The sequence below is a fragment of the Nannobrachium achirus genome, assembly GCF_963921795.1.
Source record: "Nannobrachium achirus genome assembly, chromosome: 9".
NCBI lineage: Eukaryota > Metazoa > Chordata > Actinopteri > Myctophiformes > Myctophidae > Nannobrachium > Nannobrachium achirus.
Window position 1 is genome coordinate 32,035,624 of NC_137818.1, and position 25,373 is coordinate 32,060,996.

The 25,373-nt window shown below is 44.3% G+C and overlaps 1 protein-coding gene across 1 annotated transcript in view; it reads right to left on the bottom strand.

The window, feature by feature from the left end:
• Positions 1–25,373, bottom strand: part of arhgef25a (Rho guanine nucleotide exchange factor (GEF) 25a) — a gene marked incomplete at both ends in the record, with an annotated part of 82,274 nt that overhangs the window by 28,833 nt on the left and 28,068 nt on the right. Inside the window, 2 exons of the mRNA XM_080732688.1 lie at positions 5,791–5,904; positions 9,915–10,255. Coding sequence (XP_080588814.1) covers positions 5,791–5,904; positions 9,915–10,255 — 455 coding nt within the window. The remainder of the gene's footprint in view (positions 1–5,790; positions 5,905–9,914; positions 10,256–25,373) is intronic.

Below are 25,373 nucleotides of genomic sequence, written 5' to 3' on the forward strand. Positions count from 1 at the left end.
CATTCTTTCAACTTTGTGCCAATAAAAATAGGGGGAAAGAAATAGGGACGGCAGGGTCCATGTAGTTAAATGAAGTGAGTGAGTAAGTAAGTAAGTATTACGTAAGCAAGTCATTTTTATTTATATAGCACCTTCCTATTCAAACTCCATTTTAACCATTTATACAAGCTGCTACAAGGACACGCGGAAATATAACAAGACAGGCTGTAACTAGTGTTGCCCGATCCCGATCACGTGATCGGATCGGCCGCCGATATGGCCGTTTTTATAAGATCGGAGATCGGGGAAAAAAAATCGAAAAAAAAAAAGTTTTTTTTTTTTTTTTTTTTTTTTTTCAAAAAAATATTTTCTGGGAGTACTGAAAGTTACAGGTAAGGTGAATGCGATATGAAATGTAAGCTTACCATAATCACAGTAATCCTTAATCATTTTCAATCATATTCAAGGGCTTTTGGAGAAATGAGACAGACAGAGCACTGCAGAGGGAAGGTGATTGTGTCAGACTCTGTGTACAGCTGGCAGCTGATGCCAATAAGTAGTAATTGGCCCCTTGCTAATGGATCAAAGGAAGGCAATTATGTCTCTCTGCACTGTCAACTAGCTCAGTGGTTCTCAACCTGTGGGTCGGGACCCCCAGGGGGGTCCTCAAATTATTTTGGGGGGGTCCCCAGATGATTAACTTAATGTGCAACATTGTTTTCTCAGTAAACAGTAAACAAATCAACATAAAGTTTAAGTGTATAGAGGGTATCTGCACATTTCGAAAGTGAAACATTAAGGACTTTTTAATACCTCTAAAATGACAAATTAAACATTGGCCAAATTGTCAAATATTAAAGCCAGAAATTGTGAAAATAGCCGATCTACATGCTCACAACGCCTCGCGTTGCGAGGCGTTGTGAGCATGTAGATCTGCTATTTTCACAATAGAACCGTGTTATACAAAATATACTTCCTCAACTCTTCAGGGTCGGGGGTCCCCAGTTAAAATATGATTATTTTGGGGGTCACGGCCTGAAAAGGTTGAGAACCAAGTGATAGAATGAATAGATTTTTTTTTTCTTCTTAATGCCTTGCCAAAAGATCGGATCGGGAAAGATCGGGATCGAATCGGAAGCAATAATATTTGATCGGTATCGGATCGGGAGCAAAAAAACCCTGATCGGGGCATCCCTAGCTGTAACCAAAACAATAAATAAGCCTAATTCTTCCACAGTACCTAAACTCATGATAACGTAGCCTGCGAGTTTAGTTCAGGCAGATATACTTGAGAACATCATACTGCGCTGCGTAAGCGCATACGGATGCTTATTATTACAATGTTATTACGCAAGACCTTAACGTCACACGCCAACGTGGCAGTCAGCTGATCAATTGCCGGGCTATTTAAGCTCACCTCAGGCTGTCGTTTCTCCTGCTGTCTTTGTCCTGGACTGTTGTTATGCGCTTGTTTGCTCCCACCGCCTCCCCAGCACCACCAGTAGGCTCTGCTATTAGTTCTGTTCCCCATGGGGGGTTGTTTATATATTATGTATACCGGTATATATGTCTCCCTGCTCTTAATGGTTAATAATGGTTTCTATTTGTGCTGCTGCTGAGCAGGGAGAATAAGGTAGCAGAGCCTGAACGCCAAGTTTAAATGTTACATCTACACTTGTACACTCATTCTAAAATAAAATATTGCTGCCTTCAATCTACTCTTAAATTATCTGGCTGAACTACAATAATCTCATCGGTTGTTGCTGTGGTGCTTGCCCAGTTCCTGCCGGCTCATGTTATATCCCTGTTGGCCAATGCAGCCCCTCCCATACCAGTCTTTATATTAAGTTCCACCCCACTGTATTCAGAGAGTTCCCATGGCCACAAGTATGTGGCATGAGAATATGAGAATATGAGAATATAGGCATGTGTGCACATTGTGTTCCCTGTCCGTTCTCAGGATCGAGGAGTCATCATCTTTCATCACCAGGTGCCAGCCAGCACCATTACCTATGTATCTCCAGGCATGTCCTTTTGTAAGAATGTTGAATGTGATCCATCCATCAAGTGCATTGATTTGCTCACACGTGAGTGCATGTGCGTGCTTGCGTAAGCGTGTGTGTGTAAATGCGTGCGTGGTTGCCTCGAGCGCGTCCGTGCTAATGCATCTGCGAACGAGTGCTTAGAGAGAAAACATGCGTTCGTTTTGCCGTGTGTGCTTGTTTTGTTCGACGGCCCACATCTCCAGCAGCACAGTGGCAGAGTTGAGTCATTGTCAGATCTGAGCTGAGGGGCCCGCGGTGACGCTGAGCGGTGATGTCACCTCCCCGCCAGCACGGATCCTGACCGAGGACATCATCTTTATCATCATCATCATCATCATCATCATCATCATCATCATCACCACTCCTCCTCTGAGCACTGTATGCAGTGTAGAAGAAGCTGACACGCCCCGAAATTATAATAGTATGATACAGTAGGTCACGTGGTCTCTCTGAAAACGGTCTGAAATAGTCTGAAGCTCATGTCACGGTGTAATCTGCCCCTCGCCCCCCAACAACAGCTGACCAGTACAGTAAGTAGTCTAAGTACACAGTCAATTAATTTGATTGGCTTATAATTGCGCATTTCCACAATGACATCATAAAAATATTAACTTATATTTTAAGATGACTTCTTAAAGTGATAGTTCACCTATTTTTGACATAAAGCTGTGTGAAATACTTGCCATTAAAACAGTGGTTAAAAATGTATTAATTGATTACCAGAGTCCCGTGATCAGAGTTCTGGTCAGTTTCTAATGAATATTAAGTAGTTCCAATGGGGTGGGGGCCATTTGGCGTGGCCCAATCATTGAAAATAGATTAATCCACAAAACTAGCATCATTTGTATTGTTGGCCTATTTCTACCATATAGAGCGAGGTTTCGTTCTGATCAGCTGACTGCAAAGCACCTTGTTTTGGGGAAATACGTTGCAGCGGCGTAGTGATACTGGACACAAAAAATAGTGACAGAGGGGTCAAAGTTGAACGAAAGTTGGTCTATTTGGTAGAAATAGGTCAACAATACAAATGAAGCTAGTTTTGTGGATTCATCTATTTTTAATGTTTGGGCCATGAGCCCCTGCCAAATTACCGGAACTACTTTATATTCATCTAAAACTGACCAGAACTCTGACCACGGGACTCTGGTAATGGATTAATACATTTGTAACCACTATTTTAATGGCAAGTATTTCACACAGCTTCATGTCAAAAATAGGTGAACTATCACTTTAAGGTGACAGTACCCCTTTAGGTGACAGTAAAAGTATCAATACTGCAATGCAGAAATATACTCTGTTACAAGTAAAAGTCCAGAATATTAAAATTTTAATTTACTAAGTACATAAAGTATTGGCATCAAAATGTACTTAAAGTACAAACGTAGAAAGTACTCATTAGGCACAATGTCCCATTCACAAGTTTTCAACTTTACAGTATAAAATGTATACCCATTTTTTGAAAATAGACGATCTACAAGCTCACAATGCATCGCGGCGCATTGTGAGCTTGTAGATCGTCTATTTTCAAATGGCTAAAATGTATATAGTGCTGAAGTGTATGTTTTGTTATAAAAAGACTTGTCTTTTAGCTCTTCTCCACTCGTCCCTCCCTAACATTTCAGCCTAGTATTTATTTGTCTACCAAATTGTCATTATATTTGGTCACAAACTAAAGTTTTCAAATAAATGTAGTGGAGTAAAAGTACAATATTTGAATATGAGATGTAGCGGAGTAGAAGTATTGGAAATACTCAAGTAAAGTATGAGTACCTCAAGATTGTACTTAAGTACAGTACTTAGTTACTTTACAACACCGACTGTATGCTGGGTCAGCTGAAATCAAGCAGCAGCTGATGGAGCATCTCCCTGGAACATGGAGCATGCTGGTCTATTGATTTAGTTATAAAAGGACAGGCTGACTGGGTGCCCCGGGGTGGCGTCTCAGTGTCTTCACAGGTGCAAGTCACCCAACACTCCCACATCTATGGATGGGACGATACGCGATATTAACGATATCGTGGAGATTTCATTTATCGTGATATCGTCCTCCGTCATGCACTGGGATCAAGTCACCTTTTATTTGCCGATCACATATCCGGTACCACTTAAACCCTCTATAATTGGTAAAAGGTACTTAAAATATACGTACTTGATACTCTTTTTTTCTCTCTCTATCAAATGTTTTTGCCGAAAAATAGCACATCTACAAGCTCACAACGCGTCGCATCAAGTCACCTTTTATTTGCTGAGCTGCATATCCGGTACCACTTAAACCCTCTATAATTGGTAAAAGGTACTTAAAATATACGTACTTGATACAGTATTTTTTCACTCTCTATCAAATGTCTTTGCCAAAAAATAGCCAATCTACAAGCTCACAACGCGTCGCATTGTAGATCTGCTATTTTTTGGCAAATGTTCCACCCCAAGATGATGGATTTTGATTATGGCAATAAAATCGTAAATCGCGATTTCTTTTGTCACAATAATCGTGATATGAAATTTTCATATCGTCCCATCCCTACCCATATCCACATCTTGCCTTCTAAATCAGTGGTTCTCACACTTTCTCATGCCAACGACACCCAATATGATATGTATTTCCCAACGTATGAATGAATGGACCATTGTAAAGCGCTTTGAGCACTTATAGAAAAGCGTTATAAAAATGCAATCCATTATTATTATTTGGTTATATGTCAGGAACCACTGTTCTAAAGAGTTTTTTTTTAAACTTATGTTGTTACAGTTTACAGTATATATAGCTCGAATCTAAAATGACACAGATGCTTTCCCTGTCTGAATGGGTTAATGAGATGGTGTCTACAGTTATGTTCTGCTTCAGGAGGTCAATAAGAACAAAACGATGAGAGAATTTCAGTGCCACCACCGCTCCGTTCGGCAGTTCTTGCATCTCCAAGATTTTCAAACTTGACAAACACCCCACTAGCCGAACATTATTTCTGCAATCTGTGAGCGTCTGCCTCCTAACATGCCATCTAAATTACTTTCATAACATTGTGGTCAAGAAAAAACAGCAATTAAGAAACATAAAACAACAACGAGAAACAAATGACCAAGGTGTGTCTGCATGATTGGTCGTTATATCTAGGTCAGAGTCTTCAGATTACGGCTTTTTTGCAATGCTCCACCACCCTGTTCTCCTCCATTTGTTTCACCCTTCTTCATTCCTACTCTCCAATCCTCTCTCTCTCTCTCTCTCTCTCTCTCTCTCTCTCTCTCTCTCTCTCTCTCCCCCTCTCTCTCCCTCTCTCTCTCGATGAGGCGACGACCTCTATGCCAAAGACTCCTGGGTCAGCAGCCCTGATGGAGCCTACACCTATTTAGCCAGTCATGACCAGCCGCCAGACTAATATCGCTGCGTGCTGAAGATATAAAAGTCTATGCATACTTTTCGGGGCAAATACCTGTTCCCCTCCCACTCCACCAACCCTCTGAGCCGCATGAAGGCTTTAGCGTCGCTGCTCTGGAGAGAACATTCTGTGAAAATAGACAATCTACAATCTATAGACAATCTACACACCCCGCGTACGCATCTAGTAGTAGCCAAGTGGTCTGTTTCCAACAAACCGTAACCGTTCTCAATGGGGTGGTACTTGACTCAGGAACTTTCATTAACTGTCATGACAAATGACTCAGTGCAGGAGGCATACAGTGTACAGGGAGAGTATGCAGTGTGCAGAATAAATCAACTGCTTTGTTGATGACAGTGTTATGCTGTATATTACAGTGTGTGTGAACTGACCTGCGTGTGTGCCAGGGAGGTGCATCCCATCAGCGAATCAGTGAGGATGTAGCTTGGGGAATGTAGCGTAGCAGGGGACAGGTCCTCTGGGCTGGCAAGGCCATCTTTCCACTCCTAAAAACACACACACAAAACAAGCACACATACAGCAAACAACATTAAAATGCAGCACTGCACGCAAGCACGCACGCACGACTGTGTAGTGTGACTATAACATGAAGTCAGCATAATGAATCTGTACAACACCCATGCACACAAAGATACGCAATGTTTGTGAGCTTGTAGATCGGCTATTTTCAAATAGCCAAGGTATAAAATAGGGCTAAAGTGGTTTAAGTATGTATTATAATATTATACTTTATATCTGCAAAGTAACTGGTAACCAAAGTTTTCAAATAAATGTATAGTGGAGTAAAAGTTTAAAATTTGGATCCGAGATGTAGTGGAGTAGAAGTAAAAGTATTGGAAATGGGAATTACTCAAGTAAAGTACAAATAACTCAAAATTGCACTTAAGTACAGTACACACACGCACAAACACTTTCCTACACAAACCCCACACCGCAGCAAAAAGGAACACAGTGCATGTGTCACGGTGCATGGTGACAGTCAAAGTGTCACATATACTGTACTGTATGTAGTGGTCCTTCCTTGGGGCAGAGCCAGCACTGTTGCTCTTATATAAGCAGTGACATCACCTGCTGCCACCACTCTCACCCCTTACACTTGATGTCAAACCTGTGTCTGGTTTGCAGTGGTGGACAGGGACATGCAGAGAATGTTAGAGAGGCAGGGGCTGAAATCTCTAAAGGGGCCTTTGGTGAAAATATCGAAAATAGCAGACCTCCAAACTCACAACGCGTGAGCTTGGAGGTCGGCTATTTTTGATGCGTGATTTCTACACATTTCTTGATTTCAACATATGATGCTGCATTCAAGTTCAGGAGAGTTTGGACAAGACATCTGATTCTGACCCAAATGCATTTGGGTCCCCATCCAGGGCCTTATTTGGGTCCCCATCCAGGCCCATGCATTTGGGTCTCCATCCAGAATCAATGGGGATAAATTTACTATTATCTTTTTTTGTCTTAGGAATGCAACGAATACAAAAAAGTATCTTTTTGGGGGTGAACTACTCCTTTAAGTACAACATGTGAGTACCTCTTGGAGACTTACATCACTGCTACTAAAGCACCCAGTGTAAACACACCGCATCTGGAACAACCGCTCTTATAGTTTATATTTACAGTATATCATCGCTGTCAGAACAGAAACCTCTTATCTCCGTATTTGAACTTTTTGTGTGTTTTTTGCATAAATTAAACAAACCCTCAACTTGATCGCACTGCGGCGTCGCACAAACGCATCAAAATGACCAGATCTGCAAGCTCGAAACGCTTGGCTTCACGCCATGTTTGGAGCTTGCAGATCTGCTGCTTCTGAATTTGAATCCTGAAAAGTAAACAGTTTTTGGACATTATGAGGTTTCCACCCGACAGAGAAGATATCATGAGACTAAGCCTTTGTCTATTTACTTCAGAACCAGTTCAACACAACACGACGACCTTTAGATAATGGGAACAGTCAGTGTGGGAAACACGCTCGACGCTTGCGAGGCACTCCGTGTCAAAATGCCACAGTTCAAGGAAGAGTGTCCTTACTTAATGCATGTGACCTGAGAAAAACACATTGTCACACCTAAACGATTTCGCTTTTGATTTATTAGGACTATCTCAAAGTGCAACAAACAAAAAAAGTAAAGAAAGGTTTAAAAACAGATAAAAAAACAGCAACTTCAACATACACTGTATGCGGGTGTGCATGTGTCTGTGTGTGTTTGTGTGCGTAGTGACATTACAAGGCCTGATTCAACAGAGTAAAAAGACTAGGGCTGTGTCCGAAATCCACCCTATTCACTAATGTAGTGTACTAAAATGGGGCTCCGCCATTTTGAACTAGTGTCCGAATGTATAGTGAGCATTTTTGTACCCTAATATAGTGTACTGAAGTATCCCACAATGCATTTGGATTTGTAGTGAGGATTCGATGGTCACTATTCAAGCGCTATTCAAGCCCTGCCGCCCCACAATGCACTGCGCTACGGCCGCTGTCTCGCGCTTTGAGCACGCACATGCGGTGTGCACGCGCACACGCACACTGCAGGTTCGTCTCTGCGTCTCTGCATGGCAGGAGGCGTAGCCACCTGTTGCTGAGCAAACGCAACAGAACCGCTCGTAGCAGAACCACCGGCTAAAGAAAACAACTGTCCACAGCATTGTCACCAGAGAACAAAATTTGCTTTTCATCATTTAATGATGAAAACAGCTCTAAAGTTGTTTATGAAGAGAACATACGAGAATAGACGCTGGAGGCTTTTGTTTTTCTATCTTTTCTTCCCAACCTTCCACAGCTGATAATAATCATGATAAAATAATGTTATTTAAATTAGCAAGAATAACCTATTTTATCACAAACATGGGTGTATGTCTGCATGTGAGACAAATGAATGTGGCATAAACATTATTCATTCATTGATTCACCAATGAATGAATACAATTTAAAAAATATATATAGGCCTATACATTTTTTAACATTATTTTATTGAATTGTGATGAATAAAAACATAATTATATTTGGCCTATTTCTCATAATAACAACGCAACATGTTGGTATGTTATTTCCAATCCACATTGGGGAGTTGATGTACAAGCTCACAACGTGTCGCTTCGCCCCCTGTTGAGAGCTTGTAGATCGGCTATTAGGTGGGTTTAGGAATCACGCATTATTTATTGCTCCAAAAGCCAGCGCTAGAGTGTTTTAACTGTGCGACAGCGATGACGCAACCAGATGGCGACGGGGTAGTGTCCGAAATGCGCTGATTTGTTCACTACTGTAGTACACTACATCTGGATCCCTCACTACATCTGGATCCCTCATTTAGGGTTAGGGAGTAGGGAACGTGTTCCGCATTTCGGACACAGCCTTGGCAAACACACGCCAAAGTCGTATACGAGGTGTTGGTACTGGCAGCAAGCTTCAAAGAAGACAAGAACGTCGCGCTCCAATTAGATTGTTTTAATTACCAAGGTTTCGACAAGCTGTCTTCATCAGGGCATCAGGGCTTCGCCCTGATGAAGACAGCTTGTCGAAGCCTTGGTAATTAAAAGAGGGCGGTTAAACGGAGCTACACTGAGTGCAGCCTTTTCTTCTCTGGATTTAACCACATGAACCCAACCCCATAGCATCCTTATCCTGGGAGGAGAACATTTCACTTCACACCGCGCCAACGTTTGACGATAATCGAAATCTACAAAGCAACTGGTAAACTAAAGCTGTCAAAAAGTGTTTAGTGGAGTAAGAAAGAAAAAGTGGAAATAAGTAGGCCTTTAGTAGACTTTCTTATTTTTCTTTCTTTTTAGATATCTTTTGGCTCTTTATTTGATAGTGTACAGGCCTTGATGGCATCGTAATGACTGATTTTATACTTGGTTGCCTGCTGACAATAGCCGATCGCAGCGCAACCAAACATAAAAAGACTCATCTTTTTGTTCAACCGGATCTCTTCTCCACTACTCCCTCCCTCCCTAACATGTTATTCTACTTTTTATTTGCTGACAAAATTGTCAACATATTTAGTCATAGTTTTAGCCACCAGTGCTTAGTTTTTATTTAGTTTTCGACCGCGAGAAAAGGTAGTCGCCGTACATTTTTAGTCGTGGTTTAGCGTCAACGAACGCTGTCTTAGGGCGCAGCCACATACTGTATCTCACAACTTGTGAGATACAGTATGTGGAGTCACAACTGATGCATTGACCCCCATCCACTCTCATGTTAAAAGAATAAACCGGAAGAGGCGTTAGCTCTGTGATCGAAGAGCCCACAGGCTCTGTGGGGTCACGAGCGCAAAGGTTCAATACAGGTTCATGGTTCAGCACTGCTGTACTGTACTCTCACCCGGTAGAGACACTCACACCAATGGGACAGACCTAAACGCAGGAAGAACGTCACTTTGTTGACACTTACGTTAGCTGCTCAAGTGTGAAAGTCCAAAGGTAAGGGTGTAATGCTACTATAGGCAGCGGCGTTACATCGCCATAGTCGTGAGATATGTGGACCCGCCCTTACCAGCTCTCTGTGGGTGACGGCGGGCAGGATGGTGAGGGGCTCGTCGGGGCCAAACGGGCTGCAGCTGCCCAGGTCCTGGCTGTGGCTCCTCGTCGGCGGTAGCTGAGGTGGGGCGGCGCCGGGTTTCCCCTCCAGCTTGCGGACCTGCCGCTCCGCCTTGGCGCTGCTGGCGCCACCGCCGGCGCTGAGCTTGCGGACCGGGTTGGTCAGCCACTTCTTCAGGGTGCTCACCGAGCGCCGGGAGCCTGGGGAGCTGGGGGCGGAGCTGCCCGACGCCTGGGGAGGCAGAGACGCCACGGAGGTGGAGATGCTGCCCTCGCTGCCCGCCGCCGAGTACGAGTCTGAGAGGAGAGAGAGAGAGAGAGAGAGAGAGAGAGAGAGAGAGAGAGAGAGAGGTTGTTTTAACCCATTTAGACCTGGAGAGCATCTGTGTCACTTTAGATGTTAACCACTTCAACCATTATTATATACTTTAGCTATTCAGATAAAGAATTGCAGATCTACAAGCTCATAGTGCGCCACCGAGTGCCGGAGGCGAACGACTGTTTTGATTGGTTGATTGCCTACTTTATTAGCAGCAGTTTGAAACGGTACAGCAGTAACAGTACAGAAAGAACGCATACTGATTGGCGTTCGGCACATGTGACATCGCAGAGCTTCACCGCCAAACTAAATACAATATCATTGCATAAATGGTAATATCATTGCAATAAATGGTACGGTAAAACTACTGTAAGTTGGTGTGGTTATTCTGAGCTGAATAATATACAAGAATTGGAGTTAATATTAGCTGTGTAGTCTAGGCCTCTCAAACCACCAGAGGTGGGAACCACAGAAGGAGTGTTTTCGGGGTGGTCCGTGCGCCAGCGCCTCGACCAGTGAGGAGGGGGGGATCTTGCAGGAAAAGAGACAAGTCAACACGTCCAGGGGGGGATGAGAAGCGAAGGGAAATCAAAATAAAGAACCCAGGGAATAAAAATAGGCTTCTTTTCCTCAAACACAGCTGTGCAGCTGTTAAGCAAACCCATAAAAGACTGCATTGTGCACCATTTGCCCAAGTTCAAATTAGTCCAGACGGACAACATCACCCACCTCCCCCCTCCCCATTCACCCCATATTTTATATCCGAGTTGTAATATACTGTATTATCATCGTTGTCGGGTGGAAACCGCGTATCTCCAAGTTTCAAATTTGTACGTTCTTTCGCAAAGTACAGCCCTGCTTCATCATACAAGGCCGTCGCACAAAAGTAGTAAAAACAGCAGATCTACAAGCACACAACGCCTCAAAAATGCTAAATGCAAAACGAACGGTTTTGGACATACAAGATTTTCACCCGACAACGACGATATATAAAAACACACGGTGGGACCGACGCATCGCACGGAGGCAGTGCATGCGGCAGCAGAGGGTCAGGCTGGCCCCGCCGTTTGATGTCGCGTGACCGCCAGCCCCTGAGAATAACCCCCCAAACTCCCACCCGCCTCCTCCGAAGGATCCGCAGAGAGCCTCCTGCGGTGATGTCACGAGGTGCATGGGAAGAAAGGGGGTGGGGCAGGTCGTGGTGGGGAAGGGGGGGGGGGGGGGGTAATGCTGGGACAGGAAGTCCCAGCGTAATCCTGTTCAGAGAGCAGGAGAACATCTTTGCTTGGGGCTGTTTGTTTTTTCTCTCTCATCCTCCTCCTCCACCCCCACAGCCACTCGCCCTTCCTTCTTCTGACTTCCTCAAACCCCCCTTCCCCCTCCCCCTCCCCAAGATAGTGTCTCTTCCTCTTTAAGATGTGTGTCTGTCTGTCCGTCCGTCCGTCCGTCCGTCTGTCCGTCCGTCCGGGGGTCTTTAATCTATTGTGTGTGGACACGGTTCAGGTCTGCTTCCCATCCATCTTGTTCTGCCCCGGGCTGCACCTCTGATCCCTGTTTGTCACTCTCCTAGACGGACGGAGGAACACTCTCTCCCGCTGAGACCCGCTGCGCAAATCAGCACAACACACCAAGTGGTTCTCAACCTTTTCTATATTTGGTCGCGGATATTTGGTTGCCCTACTGATATCTCCGCCACCGTTGCCCCTATCCATGCCAAACTTTGTTTGCACACACACTCCTTGGCTGCCAAACCACAACCGCCCTCATTTCTCACATGGCCCTCTTCTAGCGCCACCATGAGGCAGATTCTTGCCAAACACATTTTTGGACACTGCTCCGACAGATTTTGCCCTAAAATAACGCAAACCGGTACACAGTAATTCTACAGTCATGTCATCAACATGGATCTGTCCCATTTCCAATATTCTACGTAGTGATGTTTCGATGTGCCATTGTTTAGAGCGTCCAGTAGTCTGAATCGCCGTTGAACGCTAACCTGCCGTCGCGGGTGAACGCTAACCTGCCGACGGCAGCCAGTAGTCCGAATCGTTGGTGAACACTAACCTGCCGTCGCGGGTGAACGCTAACCTACAAACGCTGGTGAACGCTAACCTGCCGACACAGGAGAATGCTAACCTGGTGAATAAGTAATGGGGATTCGAAACAGCGGGACATCGAAATATAGAGATTTTGCCGGGAGGGCCGTTGCTTTTCCCATGCAACAGCCTTCCCAACAAGTCTCTGTGCCATTTGCAGAATGCTTACAGTATGTAGTTGTGTTGGGTGATTTACAACATTTTATGATGAATAAAAACATTTTTATATCACAGCACTGTGTATCAACTGCTCGGCTGACCAATGCTGAATAACTTTGGTTAGCTGAGCAGTCTGGGATAGTTTGTCATCATACCACAGGGCTTAAATTAAGCCTTCATTTATGCTCTGTCATGACAGTGTCGTATGGCAAAAATAGCAAAAACAGCTGATCTGCAAACTCGGCTAGTAGATCAGCTATATTCTGGAGCGCCACACCGTCATACGACAACGCATAAATAAATCAAGCTTAAAAAGCTGCGTTGATATAAAGCTTGGTCCATTTTGCGAGTACTATGCCAACATCAAAAAGGCAAAGCCAGCATAAACCCACACACCCCCACCCACCCCCACCCCCGCCACAAAGTGATTGGACTTTTTTCATACTTCATTCAGGTTTAATTAATTTCTCTCTGGGCCACAATGAGAGCCAGTGTTCCAGTCGATGAGTATGAGGAAATGCTGTGTAAAAAAAAGAAATGTCCCCTGCTCTCCGTTGTACAAAGAAAACCTCAGTCACGGTGGCAGGGTTGCCAGATTTTGCAAGCAAAACAGGTGGACAGTTCTAGAAGCAACAAGGCCACATGAGCTACAGTATAAATCGGCTATTTGAAAATAGTTATTTGAAAATAGCAGATCTACAAGCTCACAAGTTGTGAACTTGTAGTTCTGCGATATTCAAAAATATAGGAAATAGGAAGAATTGGGGATGTACCGGCATTTGAACATTTTTAAATGCACAAGCGGGTTCCCTGGCATAGATAATTTTCAGATGTGGACAAAATACGTATTAATTAATTTGGGGGTCCTTCACATGAAAATGTTTGAGAACCACTGGTTTAAACAAATGATACGTAACCTGCGAAGTTAGTTCAGGAAGGTATACTCGTGACTTGTGAGGGTACATTGCATTGCAGTTGTATAAGGACACTAATACTCACTATTATGCCAGACCCTACGTCATTGGTCGACGTGGCAGTCAGCTGATCATTTGCCAACTACTTAAGCCTGCCCAGTCTGTCATTCTCCCTGCTGCTCTTGCCCGGACTGTTGCTTGTGTTTGCTTGCCCCCACCGCCTCCCCAGCACCACCAGTAGGCTCTGCTAACTCTGTTCCCCATGGGGGGGTTGTTTATATATCTATATATCTCCCTGCTCATTATGGTTAATGATGTTCTTCTTCTGTGCTGCTTGCTGCTGAGCAGGGAGAAAATTTAGCAGAGCCAAACGCCAAATTAAATGTGACATACACACTTGTATACTCATTAATAATAAACATTGTTCAATATATCGTGAGTTACCTGACTGAACATTAGTAAGCAAGCAAAGCATCTACAACAAAAGTCTCCCCCCCAAAAACCCAACAAGCGACTTAACAGAAATAACAAGCCCAAAGTGGCTCATAATAAGCATACTATGGACCTGGCAATGCTGGTGGAGAGACAGCTGAGCTCACAGCCTTGAACCATCAGGGTGGAATACACTGTAGTCTGTACACCCTGCAGGAGCACTCAGGCCTGCGTCTCCTTCACGGACAGCACATTTCCATCAAACCACTTTTTAGCGTGCCTGACCATATTTTACAGGCACTGTGTGTGTGTGTGTGTGTGTGTGTGTGTGTGTGTGTGTGTGTGTGTGTGTGTATGTGTGTGTGTGTGTGTGTGTGTGTGTGTGTGTGTGTGTGTGTGTGTGTGTGTGTGTGTGTGTGTGCTCTGCCCTGCCATAACTTGTGACACCCAATGTGCGTTAGCCCACTCAACTTGTGACATCCGTTTGACTTGTGACACCCAAAATTTGGATGCCACAAGTTTTCTTTGTTTAAATCAAGGTATTTTACTCCCATGGTGCTCTGGTGTGATTTTTAGGGTCGGATGTCATAAGTGACATTTTCTTAGATTTGTGTGTGTGTGTGTGTGTGTGGGTTTGTGCTCGTGGACTCCCCTTGGAGGCTGGACCATGCTACTTTTAAAAATGTGGATTTTCCATCATTTAAACAGATTTTCGTCAAATCTGATAGTTAATAATGACACCTGATTTTTTTTTGGAGCTGTACGAGCCCTGGAAAGGGTTTTAAAAATGTGGATTTTCCATCATTTAAACAGATTTTTGTCAAATCTGATAGTTGCTAATGACACCTGATTTTTGATTGGAGCTGTACGAGCCCTGGAAAGGGTGGTTGCCGAAAGTGAGTATACAGCCTCGCATGCAATTTATCGGATGTCGGATGTCACAAGTCATCTCAAGGCAGTGTGTGTGTGTGTGTGCGCGCGTGTGTGTGCGTGCGTGTGTGTTTGCGTGCGTGGAAGGGAGTCACAAGGGGGGGAAAAGTGGGACTGAGTTACTAGAGCCCATACTTTAGCCCATACTTTAGCTATTGAAAAATAGCAGATATACAAGCTCACAGCGCGGCTCTGCGGGCTTGTTAGTAGATCTGCTATTATTGAAAAGTCGTGAAAAGGTGTGCAAATCTTTGAATATATGTATTTTTTTAAGCAAACATTTAGTCAAACTTTAATTCTGGGGGGTCCCTGGAACTAAATATTTTGAGATGGGGGTCTGTGGCCAAATACATATCATTTTGGGGGTCCTTGACGTGAAAAAGTTTGAGCACCACTGACATAGAAACAACCGAAGGATTTGAAATATTCAAAGACTTGCACAAATTTCAAGATTTTTCAAAAATAGCGCATCTAAAAGCTTGCAGCGCTCAAGCTTGTATATCTGCTATTTTTCAGTAATTAAAGTACCCACGGCCCAGAATTTGGTGCGACACGCCTGCGTGCGTGTGTGCGTGTGTGCGTGTGTGCTTGCGTGCGTGCGTGCGTGTTGGGTTGGCTATTTCCCCATCCTGCAGCCCCCCCCCCTCCTCTCATTCACATGAAAGACTGGAGAATTGTAAGTAGATCTGAGGAGGGCAGTGGTTCTTTCGGGGGGAGAAGGAGAGAACAGAGAAGTTTTCTGGGGTACAGAAAAACAAAACGTCTTGAGGGGAGTGGGGAGGAAGCTTTGAACAAACAAGTGGTTTAGTTGGCAGACAAAGAGACGACACCACCACAAACCGGCGCTTCAAGGTAGAGCTTGGCAACACTTTAGCTACTTATTTGAGCCTTGTTTTCAAAAGAGAGTTTCCGAAGTACTTGAGCCCTATACTTAGCTAACCGGAGTTCCCCAGGGGTCCGTACTAGGCCCTCTCCTGTTTTTTTTCCTTCTCATAACGACTTAAACCCCCATATGTTGTTGAGCGGGGTCCCTCAGGCCTCTATACTCGTTTTCGCTGTACATTAAATATCTGCACTGAAAATAGCCGATCGACATCTCTATCTTCTGCTATGGCTGGCTTTCCCCAGAATACGGGATGCTGTTTTTTGAGCGGTGGTCACAACGCTCCTATACGTGGCCGTGTGTGTGGGTATGTCTGTCTCCGTGTCTGTCTGTCTGTCTGTCTGTCTGTCTGTAGCCTGCAGTAACCTTTTCTGACCACACATGTTAAGGGAGGGGCGCTGTTGTTCAGGCCAGGCCAGACCAGGCACACACACACACACACACACACGCGCACACACACACACACACACAGGGGGGAAGGGGGGGGGGGGGGGGGGAGGGGGGGAACCACCGCTCAGTTCACACGGGTGTGATTTTTTTTTTAAGCACATCGCCACACAGATCAGCTATTTCCCCCGGACGTTGGGCTCCAGATCAGGGACGCTAGGGTTCATGTGGTGAAATGTATGCCCATCAACAAGCTCACAACAAGATGTCTCATCGCCATCACATCAGCTAGGGCAGGGTTCTCCAATAGGCGGGGGTAATAATGGTGGTATAAGAGCAGCAACAACACTAGTATATCGTCGTTGTCAGGTGGAAACCTTGTATCTCCAAATGTGTACGTTCTTTCGCAAAGTAAAGCCCTGCTTCATCATTCAAGGCCGTCTCACAAAAGTAGTGAAAACAGCAGATCTACAAGCACCGCGAGGCGTTGTGTGCTTGTAGATCGGCTGTTTTCAGTAGTTTAAATCATTTTTAAAATGATAAATGCAAAACGAACGGTTTTGGACATACAAGATTTTCACCCGACAACCTCGATATCTGAACTGTCACTGGAGTAGCGGGAACACCACCGTCGTCCCCTGCAATGCTGTGGCCCTCGGCTTGGTACCCTAGACATAATTCGGCCCTTGGGGAAAACTAATAGACCGTTTGTCAGCCTTCTGATTGGTCCCTGAGACTCCCTGACTGGCCAACCAGAAAAAAACATTCACTTTTTGCTATCGGGGGTGGAGTTTGTGCAGTGGAGAATGTTGCTTCAGCCTTTCAAAAACTGTCCGCAGTGCGCGACACGGAGATCGGCCGGTACGGTGATAGCGACGGCAAGCGTCAAGCGATCTCGCTCATCATAACGAATAAGCTTCAACAAACTAGTTCACATGTACCTTATCAATGGTCTAAGAGTCACGATTGGGTACATATAATTTAAATGGGCAGAATTACGAAAAGCCAGCCTATTATGTGAGGAGAAACATTCTCTCTGTCCTCTTCCTAGTACCCAAGATGCAATGCGCTTCTCTTTCTATCTCTGATCCAGAGGATTAAACTAATTAAAACATTTATTTTTCGGGGGAAAACTACTGTTTTGCTATGTAATTACTGTACCTTTTTCTTCCCTTTTTATTAATATCACGTAGATGTGTTTTTTGTGGTACTTTATATAGCTGTAATGAGGCTATGAAGGGAAAAAAAATCGCATCCACTACCACTATAAAAGAATCTGCAAAGAGGATTCTGTCCCACTGGGATTAAACAAATTAAAACATATATTTTCGGGTAAATCCCCTGTTTTGCAATGTAACTACTGTACCTTTGTCTTCCCTTTTTATTAATATCACCTAGGTGTTTTTCCTTTGGTACTTTATATAGCTGTAATGAGGCTATGAAGGGAAAAAAAATCCCATCCACTTCCACTATAAAAACAATCTGCCCAGGGTTAATGTCCCATCATAGTAACAGGGCAGAATGGGGCGGGATTTGCAAAAGGGTTTATTGGGGAACCCTGAGCTAGGGTATCAAAAGATTCCAGAGGACCGCAACCAGAAGACAAAACAAGAGTGTGTGATGAGGTGCAGAATCCCAAAGCAGGGAGGGACACCCGCCCAGAGAGAGAGAGAGAGAGAGAGAGAGAGAAAGAGAGAGAGAGAGAGAGAGAGAGAGGGAGAGAGAGAGAGGGAGAGTCATGTTTCCCAAGGATCCTCAGAGGTCAGAGGTTCAGCCGGGTCAGGGTTCAAAGGTCAAAGTACACAGACACCATTGCTAACCATCTCCAGACCTTTCAGCTGAGACGGGTTATCAATGCATGCGTATGTGTGTGCGTGTTTGCGCCTGGGTGCATAAATGTATGGGGGATCAAGAGGGAAGAAAGACAGACTTTTTACCTATCGTTGCTGTCGGGCAGAAACCTCTTCTCTCCATATTCAAACCTTTTGTGTGTGTTTTTTCTCGTAAATGAAGGCCCTACTTGATCATACTAGAGCGTCACACAGAAATAGCAGAAGCGTGTTGAGTTTGAGCTCGTCAACCTGCTAGATTCTTGAATTTGAATCCTGAAAACCGCTTTGGACATGTGAGGTTTCCAGTCGACAGAGACGTGTACGTATCCGTATCCCAACGTGTGCATTTAGAATGAGAAGGCTGCTTTCTTAGAAGTACATACATTTCAAGCGTCTGCTGTCACAGAGATTGTCACACATCTGCATCCATCGCCATGGCAACTAGTGTCTGCAGTCTCCCTGCTACCCACTGTGTGCATACAGGTCAGTTTGCTCATTGCCCTGGGAGTAGGGATGGGACGATACGCGATATTATCGTTTATCGTGATAAAAAACACGAACGATAATCGTATCGTGGAGATTTAATTTATTGTGATATCGTGCTCCGTCATGCACTGGTATCAATTCACCTTTTATTTGCCGAGCTGCATATCCAGTACCACTTAAACCCTCCATAATTGGTAAAAGGTACTTATAATATACTTGATACAGTCTTTTTTTACACTCTCTATCAAATGTTTTTGCCAAAAAATAGCCGATCTACAAGCTCACAACGTGTCGTGTTGCGATGCGTTGTGAGCTTGTAGATCGGCTATTTTTTGGCAAATGTTCCACCCCTGGATGATAATGGATGTTTGGGATATTATTGATTATCGCGATAATATCGTAAATCACGATTTCTTTGGTCACAATAATCGTGACATGAAATGTTCATATCGTCCCATCCCTACCTGGGAGGGAGGGAGGGAGAGCTTTGGAGAGAGTATTATGGCATCTCTATTGTTGTGAAAAACCTTGAACCATCCAATACAGGGACATCATCCGTAATAGCTCTACTTTACTGAACAAGCGAGGAGATTGCACTACACAGAGGGTGGCGATATGAGTATGAGCTTCCTTCAACCCTGTAAAGCACGCTTTTTTGTTCTCCCCACACAAGGGAACATAGCAGCAGTGGTGGAAAAAGTACTACATTTTCTTTTACTTTGAAAATATCAATACTGCAATGTAGAAGTACTCTGTAACAAGTAAAAGTCCGGAATTCAAAGTGTGCTTGAGTACACGAGTGCGAAAGTGTCAGTATCAAAAGATAATTGGCAAAAAAAAAGAAGAGAAAGCTAAAGGATTTTATTGTATGACAAGGTAGTATGATCAAGTAGGCCGTTCATTTATGAAAAACACAAAAGGTTAGAAGAGAATAGGATATTGGAGATGGGATTTATTTTCCGGACAGCAACGATATCTAACATGCGTGAGAGAGTGCTCTCTCAGACCCTCGCTATTATTAAAGACCCCCAAGGTCTCCCTGGCCTCAAAGACATCTCCCTGCTCCCAGCAAAGCGTATGCTATCATTAAAGTGCCTTTTAAATGTTCAATGAGCACATTTCAACAGTAGCTTCTTTCCAAATGCTGTCTATGCATCTTAAAAAAAGACATATCTACATGCTGCTTGTATGGGTTAGCCTACTCCATGGATTCTGACTCTGAATTATAATTTTTTCCATATTTCATGATTGTGTATTGTATGGCATGTTCTGACGTACTTATATGTCCAAAACTGTTACTTTTCAGGATTCAAATTCAGAAATAGCCAAGCAGACACAAGCTCAATTGTTACGCTTTTGTGTGACGCTGTGCGGCATTAATGTACGGTACATTGTACAACAACAACAAAAAACACAAAAAGTTAAAGTATGGAGATAAGTGTTTTTTGCCCATCAGCAACGATATGTTTTGTTTAGATTTGTGCTTTTTCATTCCAATGTGGCATGTGGGTGGTAAATGTGAGTAAGAAGGAGAAGTTTGGTCCAGTTTCCACCGTATTGATCAGCTGATAAGTGAGTGCTGCTGAGCCAACAGATCAAGCTAAAAGCGTTTGGCTGTAATGGAGCAAACTTGTTCACACACAGCGGCCCCTCCCCCTTCCACAGCTATATCTCAATCCTCACTCAGGCCTCTGGAGATCAAAGGCACTTTAGGCTCCACTGGACCAACACACACACACACACACACACACACACACACACACACACACACACACACACACACACACACACACACACACACACACACACACACACACACACACACACACACACACACACACACACACACACACACACTTGCGCACATGCACGCACGCACGCACGCACGCATGGGTCAAATGCACACACACACACACACACACACACACACACACACACATGCACACACGCACACACACACGCACACACGCACACAGACACACTCACAATGACAAGGCAGCTGGCCAGTTGGCCGTATTGGTCAGTATTGGCAGGCTCACAAACTTTTTCATGTCATTTCATTTTAACAGTAAGGGACAATAAGTCGGTTTCCCCTTTTAAGTATGTAGAAAAGGACAAACAAACAAATGGACAATAACAATATTTTGTGCCAGGGACCTCCAGAATCAAAGAGTTAATGTATATATATATTCAAAGATTTGGAAAAACGGCAGATCTTGTATAATCTGCTATTTTTGAAAATTGGTTGAAGTGATTAAAATAATTGTGACGCTATATTTATGCATTTGCCTGGGGACCCCCCCCCCCCCCCCCCTGGAGGACCCCACCCCTGTGATCAGGACTCCTTGTGCAGCCAGGAAGCCAGAGGCTGGTCACAGTCACACCGACCAGCGGAAGCACAGAAAATGGATCGGGGATAGAGTCAAGAGGAAGCCCCGTCGTCTCCCCCCACTTCCCTTTCGTCTTTTGCAGTTGCATGAATTAGTCCTATACTGTAAATCAAATCAGTCGAAGCATATCGTTGTTATCAGGCAGAAACCTCTTATTTTAATGCCCCAGTAATGTCACACTACAGCATCACACAAAAGCATCAAAAGTATTGAATCCTGAAAAGTACGAGTTTTGAACATATGAGGTTTCCAGCCGACAGCGACGATATATACAGTACCTTGATCCTTAGCAGAAATAGAAATTCAAATATGTATTTTGAAGATATTTTAAAATATTGTTTTCGTGAACGGAAATATATACGTGACAGCTTTATCTGGAGGTGTAGTTCCTGACTTTATGCAATATTCAGAGACTGTGGAATATAGTTGTCTGGCTACCGTGAGACTACAGTCACACACAAACATCCACCTGAAACTAAAAGAGGAGCACTATTATAGTGGTTCTCAATGATATCAAGGATTGATCTAATTGATATGTATTTGTCCGCAGACCCCCATCTGAAAGTATTTTGTGCCAGGGACCCCCATAAAAGAGGACTACCAAGATGTACAGTACAAGCTAACAACTTCAAAGGTCTGTGACTTTTGCTTCTTTTATTTTTATTTTTACTATACAAACTACAGTATAGGATGCCAGGTCAACAAATGAACCTGGCATCTGTCTAAATCACATGCTATCTAAATTACATACCCTTGATGTCCGTCTGCCCGTCCGTCCGCCCCCCACCCATCCTCATCCTCATCCTGTGTAAAGGCCCGGTTTGTATATTACATTTCACCCACTCAGAGAAAATAGACCTTTCTTTCCCATCAGCCACCGGGGCTTAAGTCAGGCCGCACTCAGACTGTAACGCCCCAGGAGACCAGCGGAGGCACTCAGTACCTGGAACCCTCTCGGACTCTCCTGTGGTCAACTCAACTTCCTAGAATAATCCATTTCACTGTTTCATGGCATATACTGTAACAATCCCCATAGAGTGCCTGTTAGCTGGACCTGGTAAACCATCCCGGTCACGTGATAATTCACATTATCATCTATCCTCTGCAGAACCAGTCTGGCCCCAAGCTCTGGGTGGGCGTTTTGAAGGGGCACGTCCTGATAAGGCAAACGCTGCTAAGTTTTTTTTAAACCTCCTTTTGTTATGGTGAAATGTGAGCTCACCTGCATCGCGTTTCATTCCATTCATGCGTTTATCGTGCGCTTGCCCAGGCCGTAAAATATAATGATTGCATTCACCACGGCTGCCTTATCGGCGTTTGACTTAGCGGGATTTCCCCATTTTGAAGAACCCAAAAAGTGGAAGAGCCAATCAGCATCGGACTGGTTGGCAGAAGATATACATCACAGGTCTTCAACAGGGGGTCCGGGACCCATAGGGGGTCCTCAGAGTTACTACAGGGGGTCCTCCAAATCTTCCAATCCTTTTTATATTAACAACTTGAACCCTAGTGTCCAGATTCTGAGAACTGTAGCCAAAAATAGCAGATCTACAAGCTCTGCTATTTTCGGCAAAGAGGTTTGGTGTAGAGGGGGAAAAGAGCAGACTATGTACAGAGAGAAAAGGTCAAGTTTATTAGGTAGTGACGGCTCAAGTGGTTAAATATCTGAAAACACAAATGGACATGAATCCAAAATACACTGATGATTGTGATGTCAAACAATGAAACTATATGGAATCTATGAAGAGATTGTGGGGGTCCCTGCTTCATCATTCTCTCAAGTAAGGGGTCCTTGGCCTGAAAACGTTGAAGACCCGTGATATACATGATAATGTGAATTAATGCGACCGGATTCATGCGATCGAAGGGTTTACCAGGCTAGCTATTAGCGGGGATCCTCAGAAAACTTGGTCCCCTGGAACTTCCTGGAATACTCAATTCACCCAGTGTGAGTGAGCAGTCTGAGCACTGTGCATTAGGCTGCTCAACAGCACCACTTGAAGGTAGGTCACCCAGCGGTACTGCAACTGCTGAGGCAGTGCTCACATACATAGGCTATTATGGACATACGGACAGAAATAAACACTCTGTCAAATGTTGGAGCGGTAGGTAGGCACCCCTCAAAAACTGTGTGAGAACAATGGAAAAGGCTACAAGGGTATTCAACTAAATTGTCCAGGGGGCCACATTGACAGAAACCCAAGGGGCCGGGGGCCGCACTAACGATGCTCAACGAGGATCAGGTGGGTCGCAGACACACACACACACACACACACACACACACACACACACACACACTCCACTCTGCTGCAGTGCTCTGACTGGAGTCACTTCACTTGAATATGATGGAATATGATTAGGGATTACTGTGATTATGGTAAGATGAAGCTCACGTTTCATATCGCGCAAACCATACCTATAACGTTCATTAGCCTCCACAAAAAAACGATTTGGGATTTTTTTTTCTTCTTTTTTTTCAAAATTGCTCCAGGGGCAACAAGGAAGCAGGCCGCCAGTTGAATACCCATGGGCTACAGGCTACTGATGCACTTTAATAAGTGTATTCATGGTGCTAGAAGTAGAAGGAGTACCCGTTGTACCCGCCTGTCTGTGTTCCTTTTATGCCCAAATATGGAGATGAGATGTTTGTACCTGATGCCATGAGTGATCGGGTTTTACAGAAATAAAAAAGGCTAAAGGGTGGGCGTCAACTTTGGTCGCAACCCGCACAAACTGCGCTCCTCGCTATCCATACATCCACACTGTATCCATACATCCACACTGTATCCATACATCCACACTGTATCCATACTTTACAGAAAAACAAGCTCAAAGTCGCTTATAATAAGCGGACATGGCAAAACTACCGCCTGAGTTGCTGCTGACTGAGCACAGCACTGTGGAAGGGGTTGGGGCGGGGGCCTATCTCAGCACATTGAGGGGGGGTTCTGTATAAAGCAGAGTGTTTGTTATACTAAGCAACCGGAGCCGTTTCCCCGGAGCTCCATGAGACGCTAGCACGCTACGCTAGCCCCGGCTGTCCTTTCAGAGTTCTGCTGGATGTCATGTTGTACTTGAATGGCTGGCAGAGAAACGGGGAGGGAGGGAGAGAGGAGGAGTGTTTCGGTGGCGGTGGTGTGTCAGTGTGTGACTGTGTGTGTGTGTGTGTGTGTGTGTGTGTGTGTGTGTGTGTGTGCGTGCGTGCGTGCGTGCGTGCGTGCGTGCGTGCGTGGGGGGCGGGGGGTAAGAGAACACAAGGCAGCTCAGTGAAACTGAAACGCTGTTGTGTGTCAGAGGAGGAGAAGATGGAGAATAGACTGGGAGGACTGTGACCTGGGGCTAGGACTGCCTTTTAAATGCACACACTCACACACACACACACACACACACACACACACACACACACACACACACACACACACACACACACACACACACACACACACACACACACACACACACACACACACACACACACTCACACCGACAAGCATGTTCTAATCACATGCATGTCCATGTGAGCTAGATTAAGTAAACGCGTGTTTACAAGCACAGCATGTACAGTAGTAGTATACTGTTATGCGCATGGTGCGTGCGTGAGCGTGTAGTGTGTACGGTACAGAGCACTCTCTAACAAGTCCTGATTGGAGTAGTGTTGTGACACATTTCTTATCATTGGAACACATCAGAGGGACCTTAAGAGACAGTAGGAGACAGACATCATATTGAGTTGTATGACGCAGACATGAATCCCGGTGACAATGGCACAGTGTGGAACAGTTGAGTCAGCCACTTATGTCCTAATGAAGGCTTATGAAGAAGCCCTCAGAGGCAGAGAGCTGAATGCCAACTCGGTGCCCATTTGACTGTGGAAATGAGGTCAACGAAACGAGCGCGGCGTCCAAGTGGGGTTTAGGTCGAGTGTCTAAACCCACTTAACCACTTGAACCCCAGCCGTTCCATGTTCTGGGGGGGAGAAAGAGCAGACCAAGTACAGAGCCAAAGGTCAAGTTTACGATTTAAGTATTGAGGGTTTAACACGCAAAATGTCTTCTAAATCCTAATGGTTTTCTGAAAAACCTATGTTGCTATATCAGTGGTGCTCAAACTTTTTTAATGTCAAGAACTCCCAGAATTATATGCATTTAACCGGAGACAAGCATCTCAAAGTATTTTGTTCCAGGAGCCCAGAGAAAGAAAGATTTTAAAATGTTTGCTTTAAACAATATATTCAAAGATTTGCACACATTTTCACGATTCTTCTAAAATAGCAGATATACAAGCTCATAGCACGCCACACTATGAGCTTGTAGATCTTCTATTTTTGAATATCCAAAATATAAAATAATGGTTAAAGTGGTTAGAATCTAAAGTGACACAGATGCTTTCCAGGTCTAAATGGACATCAATCCAACATATTCACAGACAAGATAGTGTGTAAAATAAAATATTACTTTAAACAACACTGATGATCGTGCTGTCAAGCAAGTCTATGACACTATGTATAAAATCTATGGAAAGGTTTAATTTGCAACACAATTTGATACGATATGTAGATGCAGGGACCCCCGCTTCATCTCTATCTCA